At 46.3% G+C, this 22,614-nt stretch overlaps 1 protein-coding gene across 2 annotated transcripts in view; it reads right to left on the bottom strand.

The window, feature by feature from the left end:
- Positions 1–17,697, bottom strand: part of mgll (monoglyceride lipase) — a 25,301-nt gene extending 7,604 nt beyond the window's left edge. The window contains exons 1-3 of one of the 2 annotated variants that reach the window (XM_035383483.1): positions 17,541–17,697; positions 16,261–16,405; positions 2,021–2,127 (exon numbers count right to left, since the gene is read on the bottom strand). In XM_035383483.1, the coding sequence (XP_035239374.1) occupies positions 2,021–2,127; positions 16,261–16,385 (232 nt within the window). In that variant the 5' untranslated portion in view covers positions 16,386–16,405; positions 17,541–17,697. Of the gene's footprint in view, positions 1–2,020; positions 2,128–16,260; positions 16,616–17,540 lie in introns of those variants that run through there. The other variant, XM_035383480.1, reaches the window with a different exon arrangement.
- Between the last annotated feature and the right edge of the window lie 4,917 nt (positions 17,698–22,614).

Genomic DNA, 22,614 nt, shown 5'->3' with positions numbered 1-22,614 from the left:
ACACACAAGCACACACACACACGGAGACACACACACATGCACGTGCACACACATACACACACACAAACGCACACACACACAAGCACACACACACACACACACACACACAAACGGAGACACACACACATGCACGTGCACACACATACACACACATACACACACACATGCACGTGCACACACATACACACACACACACACACAGACACACATACACACACACACACACACACACGCGCGCATCTCTGTGTAAAGACCGTACAGGACTCGTAGATGTGGGAAAATTGGAAGATGGCGGAAGTCACTGTAGCACACTAACGAGGTGAGAGGGGCCACTCACTCATCTGGATGAATGCAGCCCTCACTCAGGCTTCAGGATTCAGGAGTGACAGACTACACCTCCCCGCAAGGCCCCACACAGCCCCACACAGCCCCACAGAGCCATACACAGGCCTCTCCACACAGCCCTACACAGCCCTACATAGCCCCACACACCCCCACACAGGCCTCCCCACACAGCCCCACACAGCCCCACACAAGCCTGCCCACACAGCCCCACAGAGCCATGCACAGGCCTCCCCACACAGCCCCACACAGCCCTACACAGCCCCACACAGGCCACCCCACACAGCCCCACACACCCCCACAGAGCCATACACAGGCCTCCCCACACAGCCCCACACAGCCCTACACAGCCCCACACAGGCCACCCCACACAGCCCCACACAGCTATATACAGGCCTTCCCACACAGCCCAACACAGCCAGCCCTACACAGCCCCACACAGGCCATCCCACACAGCCCCACACAGCCCCACACAAGCCTGCCCACACAGCCCCACACAGCCATACACAGGCCTCCCCACACAGCCCCACACAGCCCTACACAGCCCCACACAGGCCACCCCACACAGCCCCACACAGCCCTACACAGCTATATACAGGCCTTCCCACACAGCCCAACACAGCCCTACACAGCCCCACACAGGCCATCCCACACAGCCCCACACAGCCCCACACAAGCCTGCCCACACAGCCCCACACAGCCCTACACAAGCCTGCCCACACAGCCCCACACAGCCCTACACAGCCCCACACAGCCCAACACAGCCCCACACAGGCCTCTAACTACATCTCCGCCGCAGGAACTAAACTAGCGCCCAGGAACACAAGGCTGGAATCAACACCGAGGTTATTCTTCCTTTCTGGAGAGCAGACTGCGCTCGGAACGCCTTCAATTATCTCTGACCACAAATTAAACTCTGGCATTCTGTGTGACTAATTTTTCACTCCAGTCATGCTTCCCAGCACCAGGTCCAAAACATTTCACTCGGGTCCAAATATTCCGCCGCGTCGTCGACCAAAACGTTTGACCGTTTTAACAAACAAACCTGGAGTCAAGCTAATGAATTACCGAGGTGAATGTATAACTATAGTCGTGCGCTTGCGTCTATACATTTATATTCTGTACGGAAATATACACACGGTGCCAAGGCCACTTCAACGCTGGTGTGGGAAATATATTTTATACATTTTATTGGGAGGTGGGACTTGAGATATACTGCATTCACTTTAACATGGGCTTCGCTTGGATGTATTCAGAATATATTTGTTTAAATGAACAGGAAGCTTTCATTGATGCCAAATATAAACTATACCAAGCAGAGTACACTGATATATACTATGCAGTTACACTGAGATCTTTATGTGAAAGATTTCAAATTAATTTGAAAAATAAAATGAGTTTAATGTGTACTTGAAATAGTAGATTATTAAAGTAGCATTGTGAAGTTGAATTGCACAAGATAATTGACAATATTAGAGTGGAACATTCACTTTAACTCAGCATGAAACCGTTTGTGTACGGAAAAACAATTCCCCACATGCAACGTTCTGCCTGTTCTCAGTTACTCCAAATATGTTCCTGTTTAAAAAGGCAAATACACAAAGTGAGCTGACCGAAAAAAAAACGCTTGTTTTTGAAAGAGACGGGGTGAGAAGCTGAGGTCAGGGGTCGCACTCACCGTGGTCATGCGAGAACACCAGCAGGCCGTGTCCCGAGAGCGTTTTGGCGAGGTCACCGTAGCACCCGCTGTGTTCCCCCGCCCCGTGGGCCACGAACACCAGCGCCCTGAGGGGCGAGAGAGGGGGGAGAGAGGGAGAGAGAGTGTCACCGCTCTGCAACTCTAACAGAGGCACACACACTCGCACACACACACATAAGCACAAACACAGGCACGTACGCACAAACACACGCATGTACGCACAAACACACGCACGCGCGCACACATACGTATGCACAAACACACGTACGCACGCACGCATACACACACACACACACGCAAGGACACTCACACGCACGCACGCACACAAACAATCACGCACGTACGCACACACCCACGTACACACAGACACTCACACACATGTAACGAGCTAGCAAACTAGCCAGGCTACACCCGCTACACATGCACGCACACACATTACATTACATTACATTACATCACAAGCATTTAGCAGACAGTCTTATCCGGAGAGACTTACAAAATGCTTTACATAGCATTCACATTGCATCCATTTATGCAGCTGGAAATGTACTGAAGCAGTGCAGGTTAAGTACCTTGCTCAAGGGCACAACGGCGGCGTCCTACCGGGGAATCGAACCTTAAGGCCACCAGACCACCTCCTTACCCACACAAGCACAAGCTGTAAAGCAGCTTCTGTAACACCGTCTCTAACGCTCTCAGAAGGAACAAAGACACAGCCCTGAGACAACAGGCAGGCTCAGCTATTCACACCACAGCCAGCGACGCCCCGAGAGTAAAGAGCGCGCTCACAAGCTGCTCAACGCAGCGCGGACGGAGATAACCGGGTCAGAAAGAGCGCGCTCACAAGCTGCTGAACGCAGCGCGGACGGAGATGACCGGGTCAGAAAGAGCGCACTCACAAGCTGCTGAACGCAGCGCGGACGGAGATGACCGGGTCAGAAAGAGCGTGCTCACGAGCTGCTGAACGCAGGGCGGACGGAGATGACCGGGTCAGAAAGAGCGTGCTCACGTATCCCAACAGTGCGCCTTCAGTGACGCGGATCGTGGGAGGCAAAAGGGCTCACAGCACACTGAGCGCACTCTCAAAAAGGGCGCGTTAATATCCAACACACTTTTTGCGTTACTACTTTCAACACATTTTGCCTTAATGTTACTACTTTTGTGTGACAAATATCCAGTGTACGTGTTACAAAGGGAGACTTTCTGACTCCAGGCTGGGGTGAAAGTAACACAGAATGTGTTGTCCTTAACCAGCCAAAGGACAGATCTCGTCTTTTTTTTTATTATCTTATGCATTTTGGTAATATGTATTTAGGCCTACTTGTTGTTTACTTCTTTAGGCATACTATGAATATGTGTGTGATATATATGCATATACATGTAACAGTATTGAACTGAAAAGAATAGCTACTAAGTGAGGAAGGGGGAGGAATAAGAGAGGTAGATGAGTGAGATGGCAGGGGAAGGAGAGAGTAGAGAAGGGGGAAGATGATGGAGGGATAAAAAGGAAAAAAAAAAAATTAAAAAATTAAAAAAATAAATAAATAAATAATAATAATAATAATAATAATAAAAAATCATGAATATAAATGGGAAAGGTACACAGAAGGGGAGGAGAAGGGGGGAAGGGGGCGATAAGAGAGGAAGAGAGGGGGGGAAAAAAAGAATACAAACGAAGAAATAAAAGTTAATTTAGTTTAGTTTAGTTGTTTTGTTGTTTTTGCGACGTTATTTTTATATGTATTTATGTATGTATGTATTTTTTGTATATATATGTTTGTACATTTAGAATAAAAATGTTTTTAAAAATGGACAGGTTATGAGTTGTTGTTGTTGCTGTTGTTTCTGTTATTTCTGTTGTTGTTGTTGTTGTCGTTGTTATTGTCGTTGTTATTGTTGTTGTTGTTGTTGTTTTTTTGTTTTGCGTCTCCGTTCCCACGCTTCTTATTGAGCGTCTCTGGCCTCGTTTGCTCTGGTCTGGCTCCTTCCCGCGCCCCGCATTCTGCGGCGGTTTTTATCTGGCAGCCCATCTGTACGCCGCGCACGCACGCAAAGCAACTCCAGAACAGAGATTAGCATCACAATAGCCGCGCGCCGTCCTTAATGAGACCGGCATATTTCCAAAACACTGAGCACCGCGACGGAGGCTGGGGCCTTAACCCTTCGGCTGCGTCCTCAAGCGGCGTTCTTGCGGAATCCGCCGCTCGAAGCGTCCCGTTCGCTCTCTACGGACGGGCCGCCCGGTGCATGATGGGTACGGTCGGGCGAGCGACGTGGTGCCGTCGCCGGTTCCGCACTGGCACAGAACTTACGCCGTCCTTGTTCTGCCCAAAATAAGGCGTCCGACGTGGTTCGTTCCGCTTCCCGAAACTCGGGTCAAACTTTCAAACTCGCCGTTTGCAGATCGAACACGAACCGAAGATTCAGCAACTCCGTCGCCTAGTTTTCGCCCTCAAAAGTTTTCGGAAATAGTTTGGGTGGGAAAAGACCGGGACAGAACCCCGCCTACGTTACTTACGCAGCACCGCCCATTAAACGGAGCCTGGGGGGGCACACCCCACGCCTACTCGCCAGATTCGGTGAGAACGCAGCACCGTCGATTCGCGAGGGCGCGTGGGGACGCACCGCACCCCCCTGGCCGCCCGTTTTACGGGCGGTGCTGTCTGAAGTAGGCGGGTTCCGTCCAGTAGGTGCTACAAGTGACGCAGCCTACCGAGGAACGCTGCCGGCACCCGATTGGACAGACGCCTGGCGGGCCTTGGTCAAAGAGGAACAATATGACAATATGGCAGAACGTTGGTAAACGTTCTCCCTTCTGAGCCAGAGCGAGCGACACTGGACATCTTTCATCTGCACAGAACAAGGCCGGCCGGTTAGGAGGCAGAGGAACTCGACGGCAGAGTTCTCGCCCCTGCGTCGCGCACCGTTGAGCGGCCCCCATGTTGTTTCGGCGCTGCATTTTTTCGGCGCGGCGCGTCATCGAGAGGCGCTCCGTTCCCGCTTCGAAGAAACTGGTTGTCACGCCCGACAGCAAACGGACATTTTTCCAAACCGTCGCCGATAGCGTGGAGACGCTCGTAGAGGCTTTAGGCACTACGCGCGCTCATCCGCTGAGGCGAGGTATAACATCAACATCGACGCGGTAGGTTTCAGCGAGAGCCGTGCTGAGCTCTTATTGGCCGTTATACGAGCCGCGTCGTGGCCAATCGTCGTTAGAACCAGACGTTGGAGCTGATTCGGTTCTCTGGAACGGGTTCTTCCTATCTCGTTCTCTCACTGGACCTCTCACCACCTGCGCCTCTCCCAGTGTCTCCTTTATTTTCCTCTGATAACAGGGCTCCTCTGTTATCAGAAGAGACCTCCCTTTCACTAGGGCCTCCCTGCATAAGTAAGTTAATTAAAATAAATAAAAAACCCATATTAATTCTGAACACACATCGCTTTCCTTTTTTCGATAGGGAGCTCCGTGCTCATAAAATGCGGAAACTAAACAGGGGGCCTTATGTTACGGAGATATGAATCAATTTGACACCATTGCAAAATGTTTCTGATGAAACAGCTTGTTGTTTTAGTTCCTCTTGGGTGTGTCGGAGGCCGCCCCCCCCCGCGCGTTCTAGAACGCTCCGTGGTTTTTGTCGCTCTGCAGGAGGAAGTGCGTTCCTGTGACGGGCAGGCGGACGTGCGCAGATGGCCGCTCTTTCGCGCGGGGCGCATTCCGCGAAGCCGCGGCGCGGCGCTCCCTAACCCAGGAGCCTCGGCAGGGTACGGGGCCCGGCCCCCGAATTAATGAAACTCCTACTGTAGTGCTACTCTAGGGTAGGCTTCCTTTATTTATCTTTTATTTAAAAAGAAATACTTGTACAGGTGTGGTTCTGTGCCCCCTGCTCTTTTAGGGCCATGTCCTATAACGCCCCCCCCCCCCTCCAAAAATAACCCGCACCCAAGTGTCTTTGGATTGAGGGAGGAAACCGGAGTACCTGGAAGAAGCCCATCTGGGCTCAGAGTAAAAACCATACGCAAACTCCACACACAGAAAGGACCTGACTCCCCCGGCCCGGACTTGAACCCGGGACCTTCCTGCTGTGAGGTGACCGTGCTACCCACCGCTCCAGGCTGGTCCTAGCATTACCATAATAAATATGAATAAATAAGGGCCCTCACTCAGAAACAGCGCTCAGCGTTCTGCCTGTGTCCTGTTTACAGAAGGGCCCGGCGCACCCCGCTGCAAAGGCCTTCGAACCCGGAGCATTGTTGCCGGGGACAGGCCTTTTATTTACAGCCCGCGCTGTAATCTGATCTGCGCCAAGGGAAACCTGCTCTTCCTCTCCATTGTGGCCGCGGCGTCTGGTTGAAAAAACCGGAGCGGGAACTCGCTCTGCTGGAATCCGAGACGCTTCCCCAGGGCCACACCCTCCCAGCGTAAAAACAAAATAGCCGCACGCAGGACCAGCGCGTTCTGCTTTGGCGATTGTCCGCTCGCCGCCCATCGGGGGGCCCCTCGGGGACGGGACAGCCGCCTCACGGGGGTCCCTTCGGAGAATTCGGCGATCCGCGACATTGTCTCAGCCGGCCCCCAATCTCCCCCTCCGCCCCCCCGTTCATCTGCCAGGACGTCCTGTCCCCATTTCCCTGGCACCCTCCGAAAGGATCCATTGTGTAGGCCGAAATTTCCCAGAGGGCCGCTCAGAAAGGCCTCCAGTGTATCCAGCGTTCGCTTTCGCTCGACAACACCCCCCCCCCCCATTCACTCACGCTCGCACCCTCGATCTCACTCCCCACTGCTCAGAGAACCCCTCTCATTCTCACTCACGCTTCTACCCTCGATCTCACTCCCCACTGCTCAGAGAACCCCTCTCACTCTCACTCACGCTCTCACCCTCGATCTCACTCCCCACTGCTCAGAGAACCCCTCTCATTCTCACTCACGCTTCTACCCTGGATCTCACTCCCCACTGCTCAGAGAACCCCTCTCATTCTCACTCACGCTCTCACCCTCGATCTCACTCCCCACTGCTCAGAGAACCCCTCTCATTCTCACTCACGCTCTCACCCTCGATCTCACTCCCCACTGCTCAGAGAACCCCTCTCATTCTCACTCCCGCTCTCACCCTCGATCTCACTCCCCCCTGCTCAGAGAACCCCTCTCATTCTCACTCACGCTCTCACCCTCGATCTCACTCCCCACTGCTCAGAGAACCCCTCTCATTCTCACTCACGCTTCTACCCTCGATCTCACTCCCCACTGCTCAGAGAACCCCTCTCATTCTCACTCACGCTCTCACCCTCGATCTCACTCCCCACTGCTCAGAGAACCCCTCTCATTCTCACTCACGCTTCTACCCTCGATCTCACTCCCCACTGCTCAGAGAACCCCTCTCATTCTCACTCACGCTTCTACCCTCGATCTCACTCCCCACTGCTCAGAGAACCCCTCTCATTCTCACTCACGCTTCTGCCCTGGATCTCACTCCCCACTGCTCAGAGAACCCCTCTCATTCTCACTCCCGCTCGCACCCTGGATCTCACTCCCCACTGCTCAGAGAACCCCTCTCATTCTCACTCACGCTTCTACCCTCGATCTCACTCCCCACTGCTCAGAGAACCCCTCTCATTCTCACTCACGCTCGCACCCTGGATCTCACTCCCCACTGCTCAGAGAACCCCTCTCATTCTCACTCCCGCTCTCACCCTCGATCTCACTCCCCACTGCTCAGAGAACCCCTCTCATTCTCACTCACGCTCGCACCCTCGATCTCACTCCCCACTGCTCAGAGAACCCCTCTCATTCTCACTCACGCTTCTACCCTCGATCTCACTCCCCACTGCTCAGAGAACCCCTCTCATTCTCACTCCCGCTCTCACCCTCGATCTCACTCCCCACTGCTCAGAGAACCCCTCTCATTCTCACTCACGCTCGCACCCTCGATCTCACTCCCCACTGCTCAGAGAACCCCTCTCATTCTCACTCACGCTTTCACCCTCGACCTCACTCCCCACTGCTCAGAGAACCCCTCTCATTCTCACTCACGCTCTCACCCTCGATCTCACTCCCCACTGCTCAGAGAACCGCTCTCATTCTCACTCACGCTCGCACCCTCGATCTCACTCCCCACTGCTCAGAGAACCCCTCTCACTCTCACTCACGCTCTCACCCTCGATCTCACTCCCCACTGCTCAGAGAACCCCTCTCATTCTCACTCCCGCTCTCACCCTGGATCTCACTCCCCACTGCTCAGAGAACCCCTCTCATTCACTCACGCTTCTACCCTCACACTCACTTGCACGCTAGCTCACGCACGCGCACGTGCTCACTCCCGCACGCGTGCACTCGGGCGTCCGCCGCCGCGATCGCCCGCTCCCTGGACCGCACACCGATGTCACCTCCACGCCGTCCAGTCTCTCATATCTCACCGAGTCTCTGGCTGTGCCCACGTGCCCATAGCTTAAAGCCAGGCTACACTGCCTGTACAGAGCACAATACCCATGTGAAAAAATAGTACGCTGAAGTGTACCTCAAGTATACTATTTTATACTTAAGAATACTTGAAGTAGAAGTTTATATCTGGAATGCTCAGTGTGCTGTTTTTTCACAGGCAGTACGTCGTTTTGTAGAGCAGCTCAGCTCCTGTGTTCGAAAGGTACAGCCATAAACTGCACAGAAGGGGGTAAAGAAGTGGAACAAAGTCGCCTAAAAAAGAAACAGTTTGGATGTACCAAACGTATGGATTAATTAAGTCTGCTAACCATGCAAGCTAAGAGTTTAACTCCTCTCTGGTACATTGGCTTACCCATGGGTTAATTAGTTTTGTAGCTATGCTTGTTCTTCCACCTGCCGTTTCACTCTCATTAAAATGTGAAACAAACATGACAATGGTGCCATTGGGCGTCGTCATGTGGTTTGCGTGGGTTGCAAAAATCCTGTCCACACTAATGCTGATTGGCTGCCAGCCAGCAGCCCAGGAGGGTTGCGCATGATTGGCTGCGGCGTTGCCCAGGGATGGAGGGTTTTAGCAGGGATTCAGCCCGTCTTCTCCTCAAGACGCCTACCTCCTTGTCCACGTCTTGCCCTCTGTTCTGCCCCCTGCGGTCGATGGGCACCTGCAGTCAGGGCATGTCTTCAATAATGTTTTTCACCCATGTTCATTTCCAAAGCCTATATTTAATATTGCTCAAAGAGAACATTAGTTACAATTCATTTAGGAGGGCAATGAATGCTCTTTAATATTTTCTCAAATTTAGGCCTAATCTAGAGGCGCACGAACAGCATTCACACTGTAAAGCGCACCTACAAAGACGAACAAATTAAAGGGCGAAGAAAGGCGCAAAGACCCCGACCTAACCCCCCCCCCCCCCACAGAGTCTTGAGATCTCGGTCGTTTTTGGGTTCTGGTTACGCCCCTCGCCGGGTGGCACGCGCCTAGGCGAGGGAAGCGCGCTCGACCGCGTCCTCCCGAACCGGCGACGCCACATTCCCGCTCCTCATTGTGCTCGCTGATTTATTAGGGGCATGTCCCGGTGCGTCAGCGCGGAGATAACTCCGCGTATTTAGCGGACTAAATTGTCCTCTGGCTGGTGGGGGGAAAAGGACATTTAACAGAAACATTTTCTGTCATTTTACTAAGACGGCACATGGCTCTGAACTATCTACAGACCTGTACAGCTAGGTCGCCCGCACGAGAGTATTTTTTTCTTCGGTTATGTAGCTACGCAGAAGACACAGACGGCAAGGAAGTCACCTGTAAGAAGCCTGGATGTTCAGAGTAGCTATTGACAGTTAATACGTGAAAAATAAATTTAAAGTGATCTAGGCAAGAACCTGGCCAAAATGGTGTTGATAAGGTATTAAATCTCACCAGGTTGGCGAACCAGCTTTGCTTCTTTGGAAAGTGGGGACATTGTCAAGTTTTTCCAGTAAGCTATGGCCTTGCCAAACTGCTCATATTCTAAAAATGTACCAAATTTACATAAGACAAAGTTAATATAAAATGTACCAGATTTACATAACACACAATGAATATAAAATGTACCAGATTTAGATAAGACACAGCTAATAAAGGCTGCAAATTAACTTTGACAGATTAGCCTATTTAAAAGGGAACACCACCAAACAATCAATCATGATTTGCCATGTTTCTTTATATGTGACATATCTGGCAAAGCACAAATTGGCATAATCACTCCAAATAATGCCTTGCTGTCAAACCCGATTTTGCACAGGCCAATCACGTGCTATCTTGGCATCTGGCTGATAAGGGCCGGCTAGGTAGCAGCCGGGCGGTTTATTATGCACTTCATTCAGTTAACATTAGTGAGTGATGGACTTCCTGGAATTTACATCCCCAGCTGAGAGCCACTTTTCAGGGCTTTTTCGTGAGTAATGAATTGAAGGCCCGCTATAGCGCAGAGGCTAACGCAGTCTTGTTGCGCACACAGACGCACAGAGTCGTCGTTCTACGGACACCTGTAGCCGTAGCACGTGCGAGTCCGGAAACCTCCATTTCAAAAGCAACGTCGTTCACGCAGAACCCACAGTGCGAGTGATACCCAGGCCCCCTCCCCACTCCACCCCCCCTTCCCCCAAATATTCCCCAAGCCACACCCACAACAACCTAGCCACACCCATGTCCTACCTTTCTATTTAGTTAGTAGTGTGGAGGACATCAAGCAACAAAAATATTCATAAGTTATTATTCAAATTTTGAAAATGGGATCAGCTTTTTTTTGGTTCAGTATCTGTTGTGCTATATAAATATGTATGTCATCTAATCATCAGAGGCCCTGGTATTTTTAGAAATCATTTCCTTACTGTCAAGAGAGCATAGACTCGCGCTCATAGTGATAAAGCAAGAGGGGAGTTTGTTCCTCAATGAGACCCAGGCACATGCTTCGGTTCTGGCCTGTAGCGATGGGGTAGTCACATGAAAGAGCTCATTCCATCTGTACGGGGTTCCCCTTTAGGATCAGGTAACTGACAAATGAACAAACTCAGTTTGACTTCTAACAACCTTGTGATTTAAAGGCGGAGAAGCCAAGGCCCAAATTACACGCATGGCTCTGACTGTGCACAGCTGAATTGACTAAACTGACCTCAACTCTGCTGACTGCATGCCACAATGAGTCAACACATCACTCTGACTACACACATCACTCTGCTACACACATCACTCTAACTACACACAACACTCTGCTACACACAACACTCCGCCACACACATCACTCTAACTACACACAACACTCTGCTACACACATCACTCTGTTACACACATCACTCTAACTACACACAACACTCTGCTACACACATCACTCTGTTACACACATCACTCCAACTACACACAACACTCTGCTACACACATCACTCTAACTACACACATCTCTCTACCACTACACAGCACTCTGACTACACACATCTCTCTGCTACACAGATCACTCTAACTACACATATCTCTCTGCTACACACATCACTCTGACTACACACATCTCTCTGCTACACACATCCCTCTGCTACACACATCTCTCTGCTACACACATCCCTCTGCTACACACATCTCTCTAACTACACACATCTCTCTGACTTTACACATCTCTCTGCTACACACATCTCTCTAACTACACACATCTCTCTGCTACACACATCACTCTGACTATACACATCTCTCTAACTACACACATCTCTCTGCTACACACATCTCTCTAACTACACACATCTCTCTGCTACACACATCCCTCTGCTACTCACAACTGTCTGCCTTCACACATCTCTCTGCTACACACATCTTTCTAACTACACACATCGCTCTGCTACACACATCACTCTGACTACACACATCTCTCTGCTACACACATCTCTCTAACTACAAATACCTCTCTGATACACACATCTCTCTGATTTCACACATCTATCTGCTACACACATCTCTCTAACTACACACACCTCTCTGATACACACATCTCTCTAACTACACACATCTCTCTGCTACACACACCTCTCTAACTACGCACATCTCTTTGCTACACACATCTCTCTAACAGCACATATCTCTCTGACTACACACATCCCTCTACTACACACATCTCTCTAACTACCCACATCTCTCTGCTACACATATCTCTCTCCTACACACATCTCTCTCCTACACACATCCCCCTGCCTATAAAAATCACACAGACTACACAGAAAGCAGGAAATTATAGATTTAGCATTACTATTTTTGGTAACATTAAATTTATATGAATTATTTAGCATGTTCACATTTAAAGAACAACTGTTTGTTACACTTTGTTTTACCATTAAATGATAATTATAGTTTTGGGGATTCTCTTTTCTATACACTGTCGATTTAAATTCTTGGACAAGTGACTTACCAAGTTTCTATAAGTAAAAATTTATTTTACTTGTCCTTTGGACAAGTGCCTCAACAAGTGCCAAGCCCTGCGTGTGATTTTGATAATAATTAATACATTTTAAACTTAACTGGTAACTGATTGTTACACTCGCCCGGGACATACATTTACTCACTGGTATCATATCAGCAGCTCAGCTGGCTGGAAAGCACAGTCAGTCTGTTTGACACTGCAGCAGACTGTCCTTGGTCTGCAAGCAATCTTCAAATCCAACTTCACAATGACAGAGCACAATTAAGTGACATCACAAAAATCTGGTAAGGCAGTGAGGGGGAGATATGTGCACTTCGTATGTTCTACTGATAACATTTCTGCCTACGAAATATATATCTGGTGCAGATAAACCCAGAACTATAATAAGTGAGACAAGCAAAGCTAGACGTACTTACAGAGCTGTTCAAAGACTGATAAGCTCGGTCAACCAAACTAACGGGGCCCTTGCTGGATTGTCCTTTGAATAAAACACATGACTAAATGACTAACATGTGCCAGCAATTTGAGTCTTTTTAAAGCTTAACTACAGGCAGCAGGCCGACCACAGGCATCGCTATGACTACACGCTTCTGCGTCCCCTGTGCTTTGTGTGCACTCTGTGGGCCTCTGTGGGAAATCTGTGGGCCTCTGTGCGTCTGATCTAGCGCCGGCTTCTGAGTCCTCTCCTTTAATAGGATTAAAGAGTGACTGAGCCACTGTCCTTTGGGCCACACGGAGAAGAAAAAAAACATCGCAGGGGCAGGTCCAGCGGGCAGTGGGGTGAATGCCTTACAAGGACAGCAGTGAAAACAGCGAGTGCGTGTGAGGATGTGTTTAGGAGAGACGGACTTGTTGGACATACTTATCCAGATTCCATCGGTCCTCAAATAAACATCTGCACCAGTGACTGGCCCTGAGTCTGTTTATGCTTCCAGTAAAAACACAGCATACCCGGTTATACATATACTGACAAACACACACACACACACACACACACACACACACACACACACAGGCACACACATGCGTGCTCACACACACACGCACACACACACACACGTACACACACGCACACGCATGCGCGCACACACACACGCGCACGCACACACACACGCACACACGCACTCAAAGACATGCACATCACTCACACACACACACACACACGTGCACACAACCTCTGGCTTCAGGAGTTCAATGCCCCTACATGAACTGTCTCACACAGATGAGTTTTGTGAATCATTAAAGGGCTCTTCTTCTGTTCACTGAACTGATTCTGTTCAATGAAGTTCACTTTCAGTTCTGTAAAATGCACTCCCTGTAACTGACACCCTACTACCTGCCCTCAGCCAGCACTGCAGTTTAGACTTATTTGATGCAGAAGCATTGTCGTTACAGCCAGTGTATTAGAGCGAAATCATCAACCGAAGCAATCGCTAAAAGCAGTCCAAACCAGTCTAACTGGAGTAGCTGCATTCAACTAGGCTTGACTTGCACTGAATCTGCAAAGATCCACTGGTCTTCACCAGGACTGCCCAGCCCTGTTCTGGAGATCTACCGTTCTGTAGGTTCTCATTTCAACCCTAATTTAGCACACTTAATTCTGCTAATTAGCAGCTAAACAAGATCTCCAGCTGTATGAGGTGTGCTTTGTTGTGGTTGGAGTGAAAACCTACAGGACGGCAGATCTCCAGGAACAGGCCTGGGCAGCCCGGAGCTATACATCATTATTACCGACTGTGTTTTGATGCCCCAGATCCCACCAAACAGAACAGGACTAGTGAGTTCTGATCTTCGCTGGAATTCAGGCTTACTCGAATTTAATCAGGTTTTCCAGAAAGACACAGAAGATCACGTTACCACCAGTTTAATTTGTTTTGAAACGGCTCTGTTCTATGATTTCCGCTTGTTATATTTAAATACTCTTATGACAATGTTTTATACTCTGTGATTATATTTTATTTTTGTCTTGTATTGTTTATGCCAATATAACACTGATCCCCCCCACATGAAATGTAGTGCGGTTATTTAACTCTTTTTTATTTTCGTGTTTAACTAACACAAACTAACTGAATGAATGGGAGGGTTTTATGGCTTTCACAGTTACCCTAGGGGCTAGTATATCTACTGTTATTTAAAGAACAGTTCACTGAAAGCAATTTCACTCAATTGATTGATTGGTAAGCAAACAAATAAGGCTATTAGCACAAGAAACAGCATAATCATAAAATCAGCACCACTTTTATTGACAACCCCGATTCTCATTCTGTCTTGGATGTTTAAATATATGTAAATTAACCGGATGACGTTATTCACCCTGCTGGGGAAGCATGCTTGTATCTTTGCATTTTGGCAACAGCCTTCAGCACATATACGCAGGTTGTCCGGGACAACTCTGAGAGTTGTTATGGTGTGAAAGGGAAAGGTGAAGACAATGGAAGAGTAACTGTGGCGCTTCCCCTTTACAGCCAGGCCGAAAGGGGACACCATTCACGGGAGGTGCGGAGGTAGCTGCCAAAAGAGCGCTGGCTAGCGTGCACAGTCTGAACGCCTCTGCAGTTTACCTCACAGACACACACGCCACCTGCTTTCTGCCCAGCGCACTTAGGAGTGATGTCATCAGCCCGACACTTACAGTGATGTCATCAACCTGACACTTAGGGTGATGTCATCAGCCCGAGGCATCCGTCAAAGCCCAGAGCCTCTTCGGCCCAATCAGATCTAACATGGATCTCTGATTTCTCAAAAGCACATATTTCTATATGTCATTTTATAAAATGAAAGGACATATAGATTGTGAACAGCAGTATAGCTATCTTAAAGAATACGTTTTTGCGAAAACAGATTGTAACATTGCATATGGCATGGTATGCAGTATAAATACAATATAAAAAGAGGAAGCCACAGCACTAAGAAGAAAAGTTCACAAATTACTTTTACTTTCATTTATGCAGTAATGAATGAGGCCCCTGCTTTTTATAATGCAATAGATTATAGGCACATTGTTCAACATTGTCGGGGACTCATTAAGGATCACAAAGCATGATAACAGACTTCTCTCTGCAGCAAGAGCCACAGAAAGAGTGCCAACCATTTATCAAACACTTTCATCATTACACAGCCTACAGAAAGAGCTTGATTGACACAAAGGGCTCAAACCTGCAAATTAATTTGTATAATAAGAGAATGAAATGGTAGCTATGGTTACAGCAATCCTATGCTGTACAGCAGACAAATGGTTTCCATGGTGACTATAGCTTTCTACGACTGAAAATGTCTTTTTGGATTGCTGTTATCCCCAGAGAACAGAAAAATGTCACTGCGCTCATCACACCTGAAGCAGGGAAGACCCATCTACAGCTGCCAGCCAGTATTTCAAGGACACACAGAGGCCATGACGTACTGTAATTACACTTATCAGCGTTCAGAATATATGCCTGGCTGGTCATGCAAACAGTGGTTAAATATATCATGTGTCATAATATAATAATAGTTTCTGCAGTTATTACCAGCAGATGCTGTTTATCACTAGCAGCCACCTTAACCTACTACCGTTTTCCAAGAGTATTCTTTGTTCGTCTTATAATCCGCGAGCCCACTAGGAGATGCTTTTGTTTAGAGGGTAACATCTTTTATTTGAAGAAATACACCTTGTTGTATTTATTAGCCTACAAGAGCAGCTGGACTTTACTTTCCGAAGCATGTAATGCTAGCTACACAAATAGCCACCATAACAACGGCTACGTGGGCTATGTTTATATGCGTTACCAGGATCTTTGACTGTCAGCGTTATATTAAAAAAATCAACGTGACCGGATGTAATTTACGAGGTAAAAATATGCACTGACCTTGGGGGGCCTTCGGGCTCCCAGTAGCGGCAGAACAAGTGCAGTCCGTCGGCGTTGACGATGTGCTGCAGATCCGTGTAGGGGACACCTTGCGGGCTCCGCCGGTCCACTACAGATTCTGGCATGCTGGTGCCTAGCACTTTGTCTACAACATAAATGCGAAAGACTGTCAGGAGGTCGCTACTGTACAAGTAAGAGACGGCCGCGAAAAACAAGCAAGTGACCAAAACATTCATTGTTTATGTTTCATTCATCGGTGGAAAAGCTGTTCGCGGCTCCGACGGAATGTTTTCAATTACGACCTCCTACGTCAGAGACTGCGAGCCAATGTCCGCGCCGTTACCCAGGCAGCGCGACAGTGGTCACATTCTCTCTCTGACATGCACAGTAGTGACATAAAATGGAGAGCAAGGACATTAATAATTCAGTTACAGCGAATAATTGGGGCAACGGAGGAGAACCTAAATATGGTTCAGAATTTTCCAATGAGTGTCCCATAAACCCTCTAAACGGAGTCAATCTCATAATCTTGTCACCTACATAATTTACTGAACAGGTGTATCCTATTGTTGGAACTGTGCAATAGGTTATGCCTGATTTGATATGGGAATCCGCTCATACGTTAAACTACAAAGCTCTTCTTCTTCTTCATATAATAATAATACTGATAATGACAACAACACTAAGAAGAATGAGAATAATAGGAATAATTGATTACATCCGAAACATGACCATCAACCTCCCAAAATATAGCCTACAGTTTGGATTACCAGTAAAATATAGACTAGCCTATATGCAAAATAATAATAATAATAATAATAATAATAATAATAATAATAATAGCAACAACAACAAAAGACAATTTAAATTAAATTAAATTCTGTCCTACGATAAGCTTCTGTTATGAATGCTGCTACACATGGTCATGCATGTTTTCTTTAGTCTATTTCTGGACTGGTTTGGATGAGATCCAAAAAAAATGACATTTAAAAAGTTTGACTAAAGAATGTTATACATTAGGCTATTACTTGATTACACTGAAATCAATAAATATCATACATGGACTGATGTTGCGGTTTTATTAGCCTATGATTTTTTATATGCGCAGAATTGTGAGTCGAAATGTTTACTTCGACGCACTTTTCAAAATTTTCCATAGAGCTTTCTAATTGAATGGGCTAAAACACTTGTCATTAAAAATGTAACAATCGTGCCCAGCGGAAACTCCCTGAAACTGTACCAGCATCGATTTATGACTCCCCGTTGGCTAAGCAACTAACCTGATGTCCTGAAACGTTACCCTGGCGCTTCTCACTCTCCTCACACTTGTGTGACGCTGGTCCCGAAGCTGACTCGCACACTGGCTTGACTTGTTCTACACTGGGCGAAACGCAGAAACCCGCGTGAGGAAACTAGCTGTAGGCGGGGGGAGCATTTCCACCGACCAATCCTTCTCTCGGACCTCGGGGCTTCTTTATGCACTGGAAGGAGGTTATGGCCAAGGCACCAGCATGTCCACTCGAAACATCTGTTCAGTGTTTGGGGAAAACGTAAAAACTAATTAATAGGACGCGCGTTTTATTAGCCTATGTTAGCTCAGCGATGCAGAAAGATGTCAATTGTTACATGAAAGGAAATCTGATAGAGCAGATTTCCTCTGATAAAGCATGCAGCCTAAGTACGATCACTCTTGAACTCACATAAACTTTATGTTTAGGCCCTTAAAAAATTACCAGTGTTATTTTTTATTTACTTTTATTCGTGAATTTAGCGTCTGGGCTTTCTTCACTTGTGGTTCAGTTCTCAAGAATGGGTTTCGAAGACGTGTTTCGGGTGGATGACATCTCTTGTCTTCTGGTGTCAACGCTAAAACATCAACAGAAAACTACGTGTTAGTTCGTATGAGTAGGCTGTTGACTAAATTACTACGCACACTGTTGGAAAGGCAGTGGTTAGAGAACGGGCTTGCAAAGGCTGTGGTTTTGATTTCTAATTATAGCAGCGCGGTTGTGCCCCTCAGAAAAGTTCTTAAACTGAATTGCTCAAGTAAAAATATCCCGCGGTGTGTAGCGCGTGACTTTATAGGTTGCTCTGGATAAAAGGGTCTGCTAAATGCTGAAATTCAATTTAAAGTAAATCAATCATTTTTTGAAAGGATTTAAAAAACAAAAAACAAATAATAAATACCGCTTACAATCTTTTTCATGTAGTGTATGCATTTGATAGCACACAAGAACGATAAGGATATTGTTAGCCTACATTATGTTTACAGTTACTTTATGATTTTATAAAAATAAGTCCTTATTGTTGGTAAGGTGTTGTAATCCGTTGTTTTTTTATTTATTTATTTATTCATTACACCAGGCAAGTCATCAAGAACAAATTCTTATTTACAATGGCGCCCTGACAAGCGACAAAAGCCATTTAAGGGAAGAGGAGGTGGGCTAGAACCCGATTGTTGTTAAACGTGGTTTTGCGGTATATATGCAGGGGATAAGTAAAAGTTCAGTTTAAATAGAAATAGCGATAGAATCTGTTACGAGCAAGGGTGGATCAATAACTTGTAAAAAGGAATGTTAAGCAAATAGTGTAGTGTGTGACTGAGACCTCCAAGCCAATAACTTTCCTTTATATTATATGGCTACTGTGTTTTTTACTGTTAGTTTTGCTCTCCACATTTTGCCAAACGGTGTTTTCATCCATGCAACTAGTAGTGCTTTCAACAATGTTGTCAGACTGCAGCTGATGAACAGGAAAGCAATCAGATGCTGTTCTAGTTTCTTATGTAGGCCTGTGATTAAGTACTCCATACAATAAAGCCTTTCTTATACACACACTGCTTAGTTCAAGATACTTCACTGGTGACCATGACCAAATATGCAGACGGATCAATGCAACATAATAACAAGGCTATTCTAAGCCTATGTGTACTAAACCAGTGTATATTTTTATTTATCAGGACACAGAAAAAGATGTAGCAATAGCTGTGGTCATAAATATTGCTGTCCTTGCTACAAATAAAACTTGCATAAGGAGATTGGGATCACATTTTCTGGGTTTCATTGCTGGGCCCTCTAGGTTCAAAGTGTTGAGATCAAGGACGTTTGCTTAGAGACCTTAGCCTGATGCAGAGTGTGATATTCTGAGACACTGAAACTGGTTTTGGTGGGAGTTCCACTCTTAGGACGCCTTTCAGACAAATTACACTAAGGGACAGGTCGATATTTTAGATCGTCCTTTTTTGTTTGCTGTTTCACACCAGTTTTGTGGATTCAAGATCTCCTTTTGAATTTGGAACTGCTTACGGCAGTCTGAGAATCGGGAAGCGCTGTTTTTCCAGTACACCGCTCGAGAGGTTACCGTTACGCGGCCCCAGCCGATCTTTGGCTTTGGTTTTGGTTCATCTCTCTGTTTGGGTTCCCTCCTGTCAGGAAGTGACTAAGGCCTGAAGCTGGAGTCCAGAGCTGAGAGTGCTTTTCTACAGAGGAAGTGAGTCTGCTGACCCTTTATTCATTTAGTTTCCCACGGCTACATACATTCACTTCCAGGTTATTCCTTTTATAGCCATTGGGTGTTCTAGCCCATATGTGCAGGGTCAAATGGGATAGGCTGTTACACCTTTTTTTCTCTTTTTTTCTCTTTACACCTGTATTGTATAGATCAGTGGATCTGTGTGGTGTGGTTACTGTGAGCAAATAGCATTGTTTCAGGTCCAGTTGTTTTAGCAGCAGGGGAAGTGTGGGAACTGTTGTTCACGAACATATTTTTCAGGTGAGTTTCAGGTGGCTAACCTCAATTGTCTACTGGTATCAATGAGAAGACTGCAAAACAGTAGAAATGTAGGAAACAATGTTGTTCTGCCTGTTGAACAGCGACAGGATAGACTACAATACACACCCTGTTCTGTCATTTACAGTTAATCAATACTTTTATAATTCTGAAAATTGACTTCAGTATTGTTGGATGATTAAACTGAATGTAGTTGGTTCCAAAAAATACTACCTCTGCAGATGTCGTGAAAAGATTGATATACCCTTTTTCATGTTATGCATGCATTTGATCACACACAAGAACAAGTGGGCTATATTAAAGTAACATGATGTTAAATGATGTGCTATTTATTATTATTAACTATTAAGTCAGCGTGCAAAATAAGGGTTCTAAAAGAGCAGTGTGATATTCCTATTGATACTTTACATTACAGTTACATTCAGGCAGACAGCATATGCTCTTATCCTGAGCATCTTAGATTACCTTTTACTTACAAACCATTTATACAGCTGGAAAATTACTTAAGCGATTCAGGTGAAGTACCTTACTCAAGGGAAGAACAGTAGTGCCCTACCTGGGAATAAAACACCTTATGTTTCAAACCTGGTTTCCTAACCATTATAATTTACTGCTGTATAATATAGTATAATATGCTGCCTCATATACACTAAGATTACAGTTCAAATAATTTCAGAATCTTTTGGACTTTACAATTAGGTGATCTAATATTGAGCTGATAATGAGTTACTAAATTGGACACAGGCCACTTTGACAAAACAAAATAGAGTTAAACAGTGGCGCAATTTACAGTCTGACACAAGCCAAGCCCAAGTTCTTTCATCTCCTCAGCATGTCTGTCCACCCACAAACACAGCGAGAGGCGGGAGTAATTTGCTCAGTCATTATTGCAAATTCATACCCTTGTAAGGACATAAACACAGAACTCTCCCTGCACTGTAAAATTGCAAGATACATGTTCTGTTGAATATAAAAGGTTCCCAGGTCTGGATCTGCAGTTCTCTGGATTATGACAGCACCAGTGTCCGGGCCAGTTTCTGAAACGCGAACCACCTTTCACACTTCCTCTGGGGCTGTTTGTTACCACCTCTAAACTGACGACTGAATTGTGTGAATCGAGCTGAATTAATTGCTAGCGTTCGGTTCATGACTACACTGGTCCTTAAACTGAAACGTCCCTCACAACAGATGGCTTAGCCTAAACGCAGAGCAGAAACAGGTTTGTGTTCTTTGTTAAACTTCCTGACTGTGTGGTTTAAACACACCTGTGCAGCACGCATAGATTATTCAGCTACTTTGTTTGACAGTTCCTGAAAGTAGCTCATTCAGTTTGCTGTACCTCATTTTAGTATACTTCAAGCACACCTGGGTCACTTGTAATTGTGACTGGTCCTCGTAAATGTTACGCAGTTCATGCGTATGTGTAGGTCCGATGGGAGACCAGGAGACAGGTCCCCCAGTATTTTCATATGGATTAATTGGTAGATTAGCTATTAAGCTTGTGAGACTTGACATTTGACTACACGAGACTAGGTAGTCCAGCCCCAAAGTTGAAATATTTGTGCGTTCATCCATGAATTTCTTTTTTTTTTTTTTTTTTTGCACATTTATTCAAAACTGCCTCTGGAGGGTCCCGTAGGAAAAGAGTGCAAAATAAACCAATTTTCATAATTAGAAACATTCAAGAGAGCTCTTTGATGTTCTGGCTCTCTCTAAACACAATAAGCGCATGTCTTAAGTGTCTGAAGCTACGGTGTAGAAATACTGTAATACAAAAAAGATGTCATATGTTTTGAAAATAAGTCTTTGTTGTACATTATTATTTTACCCGCTGTCTGTACGGTCTCTTCTCGAGGGCAAAATTAAACTGGAAGAACAACTGGTAATGAAGCAGCACATTTGTTTCTTTGATTTGAAATTCCGGTTTGGGTAAGTATATGCAAGACTGAATTCAGGACACTGTATACCTGGAGGCAACCAAACCAAAGAAGTTATTTCATTGTATATGTAAGTTGGCAAAACTGCCTGTTGCCAAATCACACAAAAAAAACACGTTTTGTCATTCCCTTCAGGAACTGGTGCCAGTGGTTTCCCTGCTTCCCCGCATGCACGTGGCTCTTCAGTATAAAAAAAGGTCTTGGCTAATGTGAAATCATGTGACACAGCTGAGAGGATTATGAACTGCCAAAGGAGTGTTAGTATCAAAGGCTCCACAAAAGTTTCAGAGATCTCAAAATGAGTGGATGCATTCATGTGCAAATGTTTAAACTTTTTCTTTGAGATGTTTCTAAAGTTACCCTAGATTCCCTCAAAGCTTGCTAAGTCTTCTAGCCCTGCGTGTCACAAACGGAGCCTTACCATTTAATAAGGACAGCCCGCAGTCTACTGCAGCATGATGGGTAGGGGGTTTTAATTACGATTCGTTCACACAGCATTCACACACACACACACACACACACACACATTCTGCTGTCTTTCAGGAAATTGTTGCAAATGTAGTGATGCAAGGTGAATGTGCTCCATGTCGGGAGTTTAAGATAAATTGTTTAGATTGAGGGAGCTCTA

This window comes from Anguilla anguilla, chromosome 11 (assembly GCF_013347855.1).
Source record: "Anguilla anguilla isolate fAngAng1 chromosome 11, fAngAng1.pri, whole genome shotgun sequence".
Classification (NCBI taxonomy): Eukaryota; Metazoa; Chordata; class Actinopteri; order Anguilliformes; family Anguillidae; genus Anguilla; species Anguilla anguilla.
The sequence above is the reverse complement of the archived record's forward strand: the minus strand, read 5'-3'. Positions and strand labels throughout refer to the sequence as shown.